Source organism: Trichoderma asperellum, chromosome 1 (genome assembly GCF_020647865.1).
Source record: "Trichoderma asperellum chromosome 1, complete sequence".
NCBI lineage: Eukaryota > Fungi > Ascomycota > Sordariomycetes > Hypocreales > Hypocreaceae > Trichoderma > Trichoderma asperellum.
The window spans coordinates 2,546,922-2,560,214 of NC_089415.1; the positions used below are offsets into that span (position 1 = coordinate 2,546,922).

General features: G+C 49.0%; 6 protein-coding genes across 6 annotated transcripts; 1 reads left to right on the forward strand and 5 right to left on the reverse strand.

Moving 5' to 3' along the window:
- Positions 1-289: 289 nt before the first annotated feature.
- On the reverse strand, positions 290-1,543 carry BMS1 (Glycoside hydrolase 2 (Mannanase, beta-galactosidase); the record flags this gene model as incomplete). Its single annotated transcript, XM_066126155.1, has 1 exon — positions 290-1,543. One exon carries the CDS (start codon positions 1,541-1,543, stop codon positions 290-292), a length of 1,254 nt encoding a protein of 417 aa, XP_065982254.1.
- An 86-nt stretch (positions 1,544-1,629) lies between these two features.
- TrAFT101_000797 (uncharacterized protein) lies at positions 1,630-3,908 on the reverse strand (the record flags this gene model as incomplete). Its single annotated transcript, XM_024907469.2, has 3 exons — positions 1,630-3,600; positions 3,696-3,766; positions 3,848-3,908. 3 exons carry the CDS (start codon positions 3,906-3,908, stop codon positions 1,630-1,632), a joined length of 2,103 nt encoding a protein of 700 aa, XP_024765022.2.
- A 1,288-nt stretch (positions 3,909-5,196) lies between these two features.
- On the reverse strand, positions 5,197-5,610 carry TrAFT101_000798 (uncharacterized protein). The gene has a single exon (XM_066126156.1). The coding sequence runs from the start codon at positions 5,572-5,574 to the stop codon at positions 5,230-5,232; it is 345 nt and encodes a 114-aa protein (XP_065982255.1). The 5' UTR covers positions 5,575-5,610; the 3' UTR covers positions 5,197-5,229.
- A 627-nt stretch (positions 5,611-6,237) lies between these two features.
- On the forward strand, positions 6,238-7,458 carry TrAFT101_000799 (uncharacterized protein). The gene is made up of 2 exons (XM_024907470.2): positions 6,238-6,762; positions 6,824-7,458. Exons 1-2 carry the CDS (start codon positions 6,551-6,553, stop codon positions 7,230-7,232), a joined length of 621 nt encoding a protein of 206 aa, XP_024765023.2. The 5' UTR covers positions 6,238-6,550; the 3' UTR covers positions 7,233-7,458.
- A 2,259-nt stretch (positions 7,459-9,717) lies between these two features.
- On the reverse strand, positions 9,718-11,001 carry TrAFT101_000800 (uncharacterized protein; the record flags this gene model as incomplete). Its single annotated transcript, XM_024899111.2, has 2 exons — positions 9,718-10,347; positions 10,417-11,001. 2 exons carry the CDS (start codon positions 10,999-11,001, stop codon positions 9,718-9,720), a joined length of 1,215 nt encoding a protein of 404 aa, XP_024765024.2.
- A 642-nt stretch (positions 11,002-11,643) lies between these two features.
- TrAFT101_000801 (uncharacterized protein) lies at positions 11,644-13,141 on the reverse strand (the record flags this gene model as incomplete). The annotated part of the gene is made up of 4 exons (XM_024899077.1): positions 11,644-11,768; positions 11,853-12,819; positions 12,894-13,000; positions 13,054-13,141. The coding sequence occupies 4 exons, from the start codon at positions 13,139-13,141 to the stop codon at positions 11,644-11,646; spliced, it is 1,287 nt and encodes a 428-aa protein (XP_024765025.1).
- Positions 13,142-13,293: the final 152 nt, after the last annotated feature.

Below are 13,293 nucleotides of genomic sequence, written 5' to 3' on the forward strand. Positions count from 1 at the left end.
AGCATGTGATGGAAGAAAGACGATACAAGGGGATATATATGAAAAGAAGACGGAGAAAAAGAACATGGAGAAAAGAAAAATAAAGATATCAAGTAGCCAAGCAGGCATACTTTTGTATGCGTGCAATGGTAGCAGAACCTTGGTGCTATACAAGTACGTATATAAGTCAAGTTAATAGTAGTAGATACAGTAACCAATTCTATCCCCGATGCCAAAAACAACTTGTGATGCTTAACAAGTACGCAACTCCCGCCATTATATATATATATATCTCTAAATCGGACGCTTTTCACCTTCTCCTCTTGCCGCCGCCGCCATCTTCATCGCCGCCGCTCCTCTTGCGGCCGTTCTTGCGCCAGTATTCTTTGCTCTCCCTCTTCTCCCGAGCCTCTCTCTTCTCATCACCCTCGGCCAGCTTCTTCTTGAAGGAAGCGCGATTCTCCTCCTTCTTGGCGCGGCGTTTGGCGACCTGTTCGTTGTGGACGGTCAGCACCTTCTGCATAAAGGCGCGCGTTTGCTTCTCCTCGGAGCCTAGGACGACGGCGCGCTTCTGCATGTACGTCTTCTTCTTCTGGGGTTTCATCTGGACAATCTGCGACCGGAAGGGCAAGTTGGCGGCGAGGGCACGCGGCACCTGCAGGCCGTTGAAGTGGCGGGTCTGGCGCTCAATCTTGCGGTACTGCGAGTTCTTGAGCTGCGGTGTGGCGACGTTCTCTGCGCGGCGGACCTCGCCGGTCAGGCGCATTGGCTGCCAGCCGATGAGGTTGGAAGCAGGGTTGTAGAAGCGGTGCGGCTTGATGGGGTACCAGGCACGCAGGAAGACGATGTCGCTGGCCAGGATCTTGTCCTCAAAGGTGGCACGGAAGTGGCCCTCGGGCTTGGAGAGAGCACGCTTGATCTGACCGCGCACGCCGGAGACGGTCTTGACGGAGGCGCCTTCGAACTTGGCAATCTCGAGGGCAGAGTTGAACATGCCCTTGATGAAGGCAGTGTTCTTGAAAATCTTGTAAGGGGAACCGGTCAGCTTGAGCTTCTTGACAATCTCGGTGGACTCGTCGACGGAGAGGACGGTGCCTGTGGCGGCAATGCGGAAGCCAGGCGATGAGAACGAGTTGAAGCACACGAAACCCGTGTTGGGTGCGATCAGTGGCGCATAAACGGTGGCGAAGCAGTGCATATGTTCAGGCGTGTACTTGAGCATGCGGTTGCGCGTTCGCGAGTCGGAGATGCTGTAGATGGGCAGCGTCTGGAAGCGGCGCCAGCCCAGGGAGAAGATGAGCGGGTCGTTTGTCTTGAGGATCTTCTTGTGCCAGCGGTGACGCTTGATGCGCACCTGGACGAAGCCCCAGCGGTCTTCTGTCGCCGAGAGGCCACCGACGACGATGGGCTGCCGGGAGTCGAAGCGGGAGATGAACTCGGCGGGCACGCCCTCCAGAACCAGCTTCGCGTATTTACCGGCTCGATAGCCCTCGACGGCAGCCCTCTGGCGCTCGTCCAGATTTTCAAACTCCTCTTTGTTGATGTCGAGCTGCTTCTGGATCATGGCCTTTTGAGCATCGTACCAGTCGTCCTCGCCGAATTCCTCCTCTCCATCGCCTCCTCCTTCTCGTCGGGCTTTGGACTTGTCGTTCATGAAACCATCTCGGTCCTCCTCCTCGAATCTAGCTTTGAGCTCCTCTTTTCTCTTGGCGTTCTTCTCACGCTCGGCCTGTATATCTTCGGCTGACTGTTGCTGAGGGGGTTTTGTGAATCAGCTTCCAAATCCTCGAATTCACCGTCACCTTCGCTGTCGTCGTCGCCTTCACCATTGCCATCTTCGTCATCGTCATCAAAGCCGCCAAATTCGCCATCTTCATCTTCATCGTCTCCGCCTCCACCTTTCCTGCCCGACGTGAATTTTGTCTTCAGAGCCTCAATGTTCTCTTGATTGGCCCATTTGGCTGCCAGGTCCTCGTAGTCGTAATCTGGTATTGATCGGTCTTCGATCAGATCTTCGCTCTCCTGTGAATTCTTTTTGAAAAATTCTTCATCTTCCGAGTCATTTTCGATGTCCTCCTCTTCCGAGTCATCTTCCTCGCCCCTCCACTTCTTCAGGGCCTCGCTGGCAGTCATGGAGCCGTCATATATATAACGAGCTAGATCTGGGGTGTGGTATGAACGTTTTCTGGAGTGAAGTTTCATAGCCCTGTCGGCCATTCCTTCTTTCCATCTCAGGGCCGCAGTCTCCTCATCAGAGTCGTATTCTTCGTCATCCTCTGCATCCTCATCAAGGTCTGTAATGGAACCAAGATCCGAATCGCTGTCTGCAAAGGCAAGATCATCGTCACCATTGGCTTCCTTGTCAGCTTTGCCGCGGAACATTTTGCCCAGTTTCCCCTCATTGAACTCTTCTTCCTCGTCTGGGTCTTCCTCATCGCTGCCACTGACAAAGCCTTCGTCGTCTTCATTCTCTCCATCGTCCCCGTCTTCTCGCTCGGCAATTCTAGCTTTGCGCTGCTCCTTTCTGCCGCTATCTTCTTCCTCAGCTAGCTCCTTGACTTCTCGGCCACCCTTGAACAGTTGCACTCCATCCTCTGTCTGACCGAGTAATCTTCGCTCAGCCTGGAGGCCAATGATCATCTCCTCTCCCTCTCCACGCTCAGTGGAACCCGCATCCTTGTCAAATGTGAAGCCTTTATCCCTGGTAATCCAGATAGCATCGCCGTCGATCTTCAGACCGCTGCGATCAGACATGGGAGCATAAAGCTTCTTTTCCTTTTCATCCAATCTTCTTCGCCCCTTTTTGCCAGTGATTTTGGCCAAGGCCTGCTCCATGGCGGGAGTAGGACAAGGATCAGGCAGCACTTCCATGGAAGACACGGTGAAGTCACCCAGACCGGCAACATGCACTCGCTGGCCCTGGGTTGCAAAGTTTGTTCCTCTTAGGTATCCTGATAGAACGATTGATCGATCGCATTTGGGGTCCTCTTCGATCTTGGTGGGGTGAGTGATATCGCGGAAGCTATCAATGATGGTGTACGGGTGAGAGTTTCGCCAGACGAGAGGTCGCGGGTTCTTCATGACGGAGAGGAAGCGAGACAAGTTGTGGATCTCACGATCGGGATATCTACCATTCATGACACCAGAGAGGTAGAAGAGATGAGCGCCCTGGTAGAGCTCTGTCCACAGTCTTCGTTTAAGGTGCTTCTTGGCATCCTTCAAAGCGGCCGGTTTGCGAAACAGATCCAAATGGGTCAAGATACCAAAGACATTACCAGGCATACCAGTGGCGGCCAAGATGTTGAGAAACTCCATAGTCTCCATCTCGAAGCCATAGTTGCCGTCAATCATGAGAAGGATGATGTCGGCAACCTTGGCGACGTCCACCATGGCTTCCAGCTCGTTGGGGCATTCCATGAATGTCAATCGTTGTTTCTTCGATGTAACGACAGTGATGGGGCCCTGAGGGTCTGAAAGAGTCTCCTTGGCATATCGTCGAACGAGAGATTTTAGCAGAGTCGTCTTGCCAACGCCCGGGGGGCCAACGATGGCGACGAGACGCGGTGGCGCCTCATCTGGAAGTCTGTCGACGAGAGGGACATGGAGACGCTTTTCTTTGATCTGATTGGAAATGGAAGTTGTCAGTATATGCAACAATATTGAATACCTTACGCACTCTAAAGGCGTTGGAGAAGATTTGGAGATGGGAAACGTACATCGGAAGATCTGGCAGCCTGTCGCTGAAGCTTGCCGGGTCTAGCAACGGCAAAAGCCTTGGGATTGCGATCTACCACAGGTTCAATCAACATCCGATCTGCATGGCGATTTTTGTGCAGGTCTCAAGTGCCCAATTGAACGCGACACTTACCTCCCGAGTGCTGCTTCTTCTCCTTGCTCTTGCGATGCGGCTTATGCACTTGATCCTCCATGGTGGTTTGTCGTGGCCGTCCGTCAAGCGCTCGCCGTCGCCGCTCAGCAGCAGAATTTGAGATTCCAACTGGGAAATTTTTCTACTGATAGCGATAAGGTGGTGCATATCGATAAGAGATAAGAGTGGCTCAGCAAAATTGTGCTAGCTACCAGTGACCAGTATGGCCGAATACAGCCATGTGGAGTACAGGATACTGCGACTGCTCCACATAGCAATAAGTGCGGAGAAGACGAGATGACAGATCAAGGTAATGGATATAGTACTAGCTTGGTTTTGTTTTGTTTTGCAAAGGGCTAAACACTTTGTATAGATGCATTGTTGAAACGATCAATCAACTGAATATGAATTGATACATACTGAATACGTTTAATTTGTCAATTATTATTATTATTATTATTATTATTATTATTATTATTATTATTATTATTATTATTATTATTTTAATATACATAAAGTTCTTACTACTTATGAGGCAAATTTGCGTTAATGACAAAGTGTGTGTACCCAGAAACAGGAGAGGGGAATCGATCATAAATCTCATGTCATTTGCGGCATAATACGTGTACGCGATCCTCGTATAGAGATCTGGCTGCTAGTCCCCATAATCAGCGTCGTCCAAGCCTCGTGGATCTTGGGGCAATGGTCTGCTCTGCTCTGCTCAATGGTCATTGCTTTGGGAGCCACTTTGATTAATGTGTCTTACAGTAAGCGATATTTACGCTTATGTAGGTGGGTTTCGCAGCTAGGTAGGCAATCATATTTCTCATGAAGTTTTTTAAATTCTTTTGAAAATCAAACACCGATTTACCTTTGAATCCAATTGCATTTTACGGCGGAGATTGCATGGAACCAACTGCCGGGCTTGTAAGAAAGCTCATGTATGATTTTACATGCCTTTGACGCATAGAATGTCCCTCCAGCACACACGCTACCCCTTTCTGGACACAGAGTTGCACTTTCATCCCAATTGACCAGCGGCGATGACTCCATGAAAAAAAAAAAAAAAGAAAAAAAAAAAAAAAAAAAACCCCCAGAGCCACGGGACAGCTTGAATGTGGACACCATTGCTACGTCTCAGCAAATCGCATCAAATGCCGCGCAGCCGATTGGGATCTGCTGTGCCGGTTTGGGATAAGGCTGACAGGGGAGCTGGGAGGAGGAGTCATAACGGAAATTGCAGGGCGCGATGAAGAGTCACGACGTGCTGTAGCCGCTGCTTCGCCCTGCAAGATGAGTGAGTCTATCCCGGCGCAGCACGACGATGTCTATGTAGAGGTTCGCAAGTTGTCGGGATATAGAGTTTGCCCAAGCAGAGGGAATCACGGCTTTGGACGAAGGGGATGAGCAGAGGAGACTTTGTGCCGAGATGAGGCGGATTCAACACCTACCCAAGGCGGCTCTAGCCTCAGCGCTATGAGGGGTTGCGTAAACACACGCGTATTGATGCTGCCATGTCCTGCAGATAGCATTGCGTGCTGGGTTGTCGTCACCGCAGATGACTGACTGACCAGTTTTGTCGTTAGACGGCTACTCGTTTTGGCAATGGATTGCCCGAGTTGGGCGGCGCGGCCTCCAGGTGGGATCAAGGCATCCTTTTGGACGTATGGCGATGCCCTCCTTTGCAAAACAAGGCAAAACCAGGCAAGGCAAAGAAAAAGACACATGTAACATGCATTTGGCCAGACGGTGGATGATGTGTAGGCAGCTCTTTAATTATTCTAGCGCCTACGGGATTGAGTGTCTACGGCCGCAGCTTGGAGTAGACGGGCCTGATATAGCTCAGGCACCAGCTTTCAATCGTGGCCCCGAATTTTGGGTGCAAGTGAAACGGCGTGAATGAGATGCACTCGCGCATCAAAACAGCGTGAAGGAGATTCACCCCCCTCCACCAAGGTACATTTCCTGTTTGGGCTGGCAATGCGTTTCGCGTACAGTCGGAGAGGCTGAGGCATGATGCGCAGCCTTGCAATCGGCATCGCCGTGGTAGAAGATGGTAGGTACATACATGTAGACTACATGCAACGTGTATGTGCGTATGACTGCCACCTGCTAATCCACGGTAGGAATGTTCACGCATGTTGGTCGCATCTATCCCATCTGTGTGCGTAGGCGTCTGCGTAGCCATCGTGCTGTAAGCAAAACGTCGTTGCACTCATTCAGGCAGAAACTCGTCATCCCCTGCGGGCTCGTCACTCGCTGGCGTCTCCATCCATCCCCGCAAGACAAGCTTCGCTTGGCTCCGCGACCCATTTGGCGCGCGACTTGTACCCGGAACGACGGCTGACCCGCGCCATGAGTCAAAGCCGGGCTGAGTGTGCGCGGCTTGGCTAGCGGTGACTGTGACTGTGTTTTATGGAGTCGTGGTGCGTTTACAAGCAGCCTCGACCATCGTCTAGCGTCTGCCGGCTTGTCAGATGCAGACGACGAGAGCAAAATTTTTCTGGAAACAATCGGCTTGGCGTCTGTCCGTTCGCGCTAGCCTCGTGGCCGTGATGTAGGCTGTGGGCCAGGGCGCATGGCTGTGGTTGTGGTTGTGGCAGTATGTAGTAATTTAGCTATGATTGGGGATGTCATTGGTAGGGGTCAGAGGGAGCTCTAAAGCTTCTTTACGGCCAGATTCGAGTATATATAGATTCGCGGATGCCTGGTTCTTGGGTCCATCTCAGGCAGACATCAATCACATCAATCACATCAACAACAATAACAACAACAACAACAACAACCACTACTACTACTACTACTACTACCACTACTACCATCACAACTTCTATAAAGCAGCAGCTTCCTCGCAGCTTCTACACAATTTGCCAACAGCAGCAATCCCAGCAATCAATCACAATTGATTCTCAACTGTATGCCTCTTACCTCTGCTCCATCAACAATCATAAACATCAAACCAACTGAAATGAACAGCAACTCAGGCAACTCTTCTGAAAACACCAACAACATGTCTCTCATTGGACACAACGGCGGCCTCTCCATTGGCAAGGCTGAACGCCCCGGACCCTCTCTAGGCAAAAAGGCTGAGAAGCCCACTTCCTCCACCTCCTCTCCTTCTGGCTCTCGCTCTCCAAGCCTTGAGCGTCGCGGCCTAGGCCAGATGCTCAACGGCATCCTCCACGGACAGCGCCGGGATGAGGCGTACCTCAGAGCAGACGACAGCAGCGAAACCGCTTCACTGTCGTCTGTTGCTACTGAGAAGAGGGGTCTATTAGGAGGAAAGAGCAAGACCTCATCACCATCAAAAAGCTCCTCATCTCGCAAAGAACCAAGATTACCCAACATCAACGAGAGCGCGGTGCCTCGCGGTGGATTCCGATAAGCACACCACTACTCAACTTCTTTTTGGACTATTCTTTTCTTTTCTTTTCTTTCTTTTGTTGTTTGATCGCGAAATAGAGAGCTTTTTAAGATGTACAGCACAGCGAGTGAAAGAGCATGGTATGATATTGGGACAGGGCGAATGTTAATGATGAGTTACGGGCATATTAAACAGACAACTTGATTGAATTATAGACATATATTATTTCTATTTGATTCCAACGAGCAATTTCCCATTCTGACTGTTGACTGGTTTCACTTTATCAGCATTGAAAGATTTATACTACTGGATGATTGCCTTCCTTCTTCAAAGCGGGGATCTCCTTGAATTGCGCACTGATGTGCAAGATGTAACAGGTTATAGACAGTAGCTCTTCCAATGGAGTCACATGGCCTTCCTCGAGAATATAGGTATACTACTACACTTGAAATAGCCATGACCTAGACCTTGGAGATTACATTATCGAAATCTCGCTATAGGTTACGACTATCTATTGTGACGCCTTAGACTATAAACTTGTCTTTCTATACGTAAGCTGCGCAAGTTGTCTGCAAAGGCTACAAACTGGCTTAATAGCCCAGGAAAAAAAAAATGAGGGATAATTATCTTGATATTGTTGGTCGCAGATCTCCATGGTCAGATGGCCAAGTCAACGTGTATATTATCCTTTAGCCCAAGCTTGCGTAAAGTACCCAAGAGCTATATCTGAAAAGTGCGAAGGATTACATCAATCTAAAACACTACATATATGTCTACCAAATACCGTTTTTTTTCTTCTTTTTTTTTCTTTCAGAAGTTGAAATTGAACAAGATTCCACTTGATTGGCCTTCATCTTGTGATTGAAATAAATGATGACTTGTCTCTAGAACAGAAGAGAAGACGCGTTCACGGGATTATGTGGCTCTCAATGTATTTGCAAGCCAGTAATATTTCTTCATACAGAATCTAGAATATATATATACCTATATAGTTTGCTGAAAATAAATCGCCATCAGATATCATGGTACCTAGTAGCAGATCGTAATGGAAAGCAGTATATACTACCAACTTCCTATTTCGACATGCATCACTTTACACAGCCTGACTAAGAACAATATACTTGATATCCTCGAGACTTGCAAGATGCTAGCACCAACTTGGTCATTCCACCTAAATCACCAGGGACCGCCAACGTCAGCCCATCATCACCCAATCCTCGGCCAACCTGGTTGCTCCCAAGCCATCGGATATCGCCTATCACTTCATTCCCTCGGCTCCAGCTCCGACCTTGGGGGCCTCCAACGCTTCCGACATCTTTCCCCGGCTAGTTCCAAATGGGGCAGGACAAGGTAGCATGGTGCGTAGGATATCCGGGCGCCTAGAAAAATTGGTCTGAGACTTTGTCTGTGGGAAAAGAATTTTTTTTAAAAAAAGAAAAAGAAAAAAGAAAAGAAAAAGTGTCTAAGCCTTGCATGCCCTCGTGGCTAGAATAAGCGGCAGGGAGGAATGTCTTGCAAGCGGTACCCCCAAAAAAGAGAGAGGGGAAAGAAAGAAAAAGAAAGCTCCCAGTCTCATTTTTCTGCTAGGGCTGGCTTCATGTTTGGCATCGTGAAAACATTAGCCATATTTCCTCGTTGCAACAAAGTACTGATACTTCTATAACGGCTAGTCTCCATTCAGTTTCTCCCTTTATATCATGTCGCCGTAACATTAGTGGCGCCTGATTTTCTTTTCTTTTTTTTCCTTTCTCTTTTTGTTTTCCCTCTTCTTTTCCCAAGCACGAGACAGCCAGAGCTCTCATGGCGTCCAATAGCATCGCGACTTCACACAAGGGATGATGGAGATGGTGACATTCTCATTGCCGCAAAACTGATTTGCAGGGGTTACTCCGCACCAGCGATACCGAAACAACTGACACCCAAAATCTTTTCAGTTGTTGTCTTCATGCTCATGTGGTGCGAAAAGCTGGAGCAGCCTCCCTTGCGTCGTGTTGGGGCGCTACTGTGCCGTGTCTTGGGCTCTGAGTGGTTCCCTATTTAGTCTGTATCATTGATATGGGAATAGTGCTTCTATATGCGAAAAAGTAATGACATTCCTAGATTCAGCTTCTAGATTCAGCCGCACAAATAATTGTGTAGAGCTGAACAAAAAGGGGCATGAGAATAGATGGACGAGGGAGTCAGTCGTCTTGGGGGTGGAAGCGCGGCAGAGATGGCAGCTCTCCTTCTCCAAAATGACATGGAACATCATCATTCTGTACTTTCCAGACAAATAAACACATAGATCAACTTTCAACTTCTTCCACATCGCCATTCTAGTCATAGTCCAACTGGTTGAGCAGCCAGTGTCGTGGTCTAAATGATTCCGTCTAATCCAGTTGCCATATAATCCATTAGACCCTCATTGCCCATCCAGTTTATGCCGTGCCATTCGTCCATACGATAATCTCTATTGAAAAATTGGGGGGGTCCAGGTGATGATCTCTGCGTCTGGTCGAATCCTTTGTTACTCAGCTCCATCACCTTCTAGTATCTGCTCCGCTGTCCTTCCGATGTAATCCTCCATGTTCCATTTATATCCGCGAATATGAACAATTTCGGAGTGATCGACCAAGACGCCGCTTTTCCAATTCTTTGGATGTGGATCAACCGCATAGGCAAAACCAGCATGCCATAGAAATGTATCAACATCTTCCACCGTGTCTATCTCATTTTCGCCTTCTTCAACTAGCTCGTAGATAACCGCAACGCAGCCCATGTGATTTTCAAAAAGCGTTCTGAGCTTTCTGGGATCTTCATTCACGGCTTGCAGATGGGGTGGCAGATCGATCCAAATCTCGTTAGGCAGCTTCAGCCAGCCATAGCATTTGGTCATACGTGGTAATGATGAGATGAGTCTGGTCCTTGGGCCTGCAACTGCCTCGCTAAGATCCCTGGTATATCTCGGAGAGCAGTTCTCTTCGGAAAATGACAGATAGTTCCATATAGCAGCCTGTTTTGTCTCGGGGCGAGCGTTTACAAGCACTGGCTTCGTTGCTACGGCTGCCTCCATCATCTGAAGGATAGCAGCATTCTGGCACTCTCGCTGCATCGAATAATAGTCCCCAGCCTTGATAGGAGGTACTTGATCCCAGAACTTTTCGGTATATCGTCACCACAATTAGTGAGCGAATACAGCTATTCTTTAAACTGAGTCGTTACTCACAACCTTCAGGACAAATGGTCCCTCGTCGCCAAATTTAACCCTCCAGACGTAGCCATCTTTCCCGCCTCCGATTCGAGCTTCGAAAACAATAGTCTCCGGGTCAAAGGCGCAGTGACGGAGACGTGGATCCTTTAGGTCTGCCTCCCTGAAACGAGGTGGTCCTTTCATGAGCTTTTCATTCAGAAAGATGGTGGACATTGCTCTTTCATGGATGTGTTCAGCCACAATACGGTCCATCGAAGGTTCTGTGCTGTTGTCCATCGTAGCTGTGTTCATGGTAGGGGTCCATTTACAGAGACGGAAGATATGATTGAAGAGGAGAGAGAGAGAGAGAGAGAGAGAGAGAGAGAGAGAGAGAGAGAGAGAGAGAGAGAGAGAGAGAGAGAGAAAGGGGGAGATAGAAGAACCAAGGAAGAGATAGAGCAGATAGAAGACAAGAAGACAAGCGAGGAATAACAACAGGACAAGATGGAAAGAGAAGAATAGCACAATAAGTATAAAAAGACAAGGAAGATTAACGATAAGAGAAGAGAGAAATTGAGTAATATAGGGGCGTTGGATGAGACAGCGGCTTGCCATAGCCATGACTACCCCAGAATGATTGTCACCACACACACCTAACGCTCGCAACACCACAAAACGACGGGCTCGCGATTCAGTCTTGCATCATCTTTCGAGGAGGTAATTAGACATTGCCCAGCTGAAAGAGGAAAAAACGAAACACCAGGCTGCCCTCCCTTGCATAAAAAACCCCTCTTCCCTTCCTGTTTAGTGCGGATGCTGGGTATCGGGAACTTCAGGCTTAAACATTTTAGTCTGCGCGTGGCTGAGGGTTTTGCGCCTTTTTTTGTATTGCGTGACATCGTGATTATTTCCTTTTTGTATGAAGAGTACCGGTACATTGGTAAGGTTCACATGTTGTCTCTTGGCGAGGGTCGGATATCGGTGAGACATCCCATGTGCTATTCTGACACACGGCCGACGGTCTCAATGTGGAAGAAGCAAAGTGAGATGGCTCGAAAGTTTTACATTCTATGAAGAATCTGACTCCAACAAAAAAGAATCTTCTCTTAGACACTCCAAAAGCGCACATGATGGTTTCGAATACGCCAAGTCGGGCGAAGTAGGTGAGTAATATCTGTAAAGTTAAATATACTTTCACGAGAAAACTCTTCATATTTCGTTGGGCCTGCTGGGTCGACGATATTTTCTTTCCATTTCTTTCGCTTAGAAGCTATCGTTGAGAATGTCTTCATTCATCTTGACCATAGATGGACTATATTCGGAGGAGTCTGCTCCCGCCCCAGCATCGAGTAGGATATCGTCAACAATCCTCTTGCTAGCTTCTCGTGCTGTGTGAAACAAGAAAGACAAAGATGGTTAGCATAACTTTTATAAAGGAGGATTTGCTGATATAGATTGTCAGTAACACTAACCTGGCGTCTGAAGCAATTTCGAGGGCGGCAGCGCAAACTGAATTGTCTTGGGCGGACTCATTCCGAGATTATCATCGTCATCGCTCTCCCAATTAATCTCGTCTGCCTTTCTCTTAGAACCGGCGGCGGTGCTACCCTCTGTCGCAAACACATCCCGCGTCTTCTTCGCAGTGGCTGGCGTCTGCACGCTGACGCCGGGCGTTCTCGGGCCCTGAGTTGCCGCCACCAAACGCTGCCGTGCGTTGGTTTTATACGGGGACATGAAAGCCTCGCTTCTTAGCTTTGGGATGGCAATTTCGGGAGACGACATGGAGGAGTCTTGCCATGCGCTCCTCTGCGGCTGTAGCTCTGGTTGCTTGCCTTTCAATGGCGAGATGCGAACGGCCGGCTTGTGAGGCGTGGCCTGTAGGCGGTATGATTTGTCAAGGACGCGATGAAGCAGGGGATCCTTTTGGCCGTGTCGTTGGACTGACCCATCCTTGTTGAACAGGTTAGGTAGCCCCTTTGGCGTCTCCTTTGGCGTCCCTGAAATATCTGGCAATCGCGCTGTATGTTGGGCAAACACGATGGATGAATCTTCCTCTGCTTCAGATTCCTGTTCCTTTTCGGCCATTTCGACATCTTCCTCTTGTTGCATTTCGCGCCTCATGGCTTCGTAAGAGGACTCAAGCTGAGATGCTTCGGCCTGGTTTTCGGCTTTGATAGGTTTTGTCGACGGAGGTCGTGGCGTGCTCCCTGCTAGCTCAGCGTCGTCCAGCATCGTTTCGTCGCCATGTAGTGCTGAGTGGTGCTCTGACGCATTCGCTTTCGCTGCCTCCTCGTCTTGGTCGGCAGTCACATCGATCGTGAAGTCTTCTCTCATGGCGCTGCTCTCTGCGGCACTGACGTCGTGTTCGTTGTCGTGAGCCTGGTCTTCATAGCCGGATAGCGATACATTCGCTGAGGATTCGAAGAATTGTTTCCAAAACTGACGGTGAAAAGGTCAATGAGCTGGCTGTTATGCATAAGGAAACAGGGAGCTGGGTTAGGCTGTTGGCATACCTTGGAGGCTTCCCAGACAGCTCGCGAATGCTCTCCATATCGCTCTACCACCGGCAAAATGCCCGTTGTGACGATCCGATGAGCTTTGCTGAAGTTATGGTCAATCTCTAGAGCAGAGTTAGCTTCTTGGTGCGCCTGAAGGAGGACGAATTCCAGCTACCTTGCAAAGTTAGAGTTATAGACTGCTCTAGCTTCTCGAGCTCTTCTGTCAAGCTTAGATTGCGTGGAGCGGCGCTTTGTTGAGCCATGTTGCTGTGATTGGATCAGAGGCGCAAGTAAAAAGCAGATAATTAATGGATTCGGAGCATGGAAAAAGATTGTAAACGGGCGGAATGCTTCCTGCGCTGCTATGCTTGATGCGATTGACTGTCATTGTTTAGCTCAGCCAGTCTCGGTCTTG

Excerpts from the sequence above, each read along its gene's own strand:
- TrAFT101_000798 (XM_066126156.1), bottom strand. The coding sequence starts at position 5,574 with ATGTGTCTTTTTCTTTGCCTTGCCTGGTTTTGCCTTGTTTTGCAAAGG.
- TrAFT101_000799 (XM_024907470.2), top strand. The coding sequence starts at position 6,551 with ATGCCTGGTTCTTGGGTCCATCTCAGGCAGACATCAATCACATCAATC. Across the intron at positions 6,763-6,823 it reads ATCACAATTGATTCTCAACT|CAACTCAGGCAACTCTTCTG; the intron begins GTATGCCTCTTA and ends TGAAATGAACAG.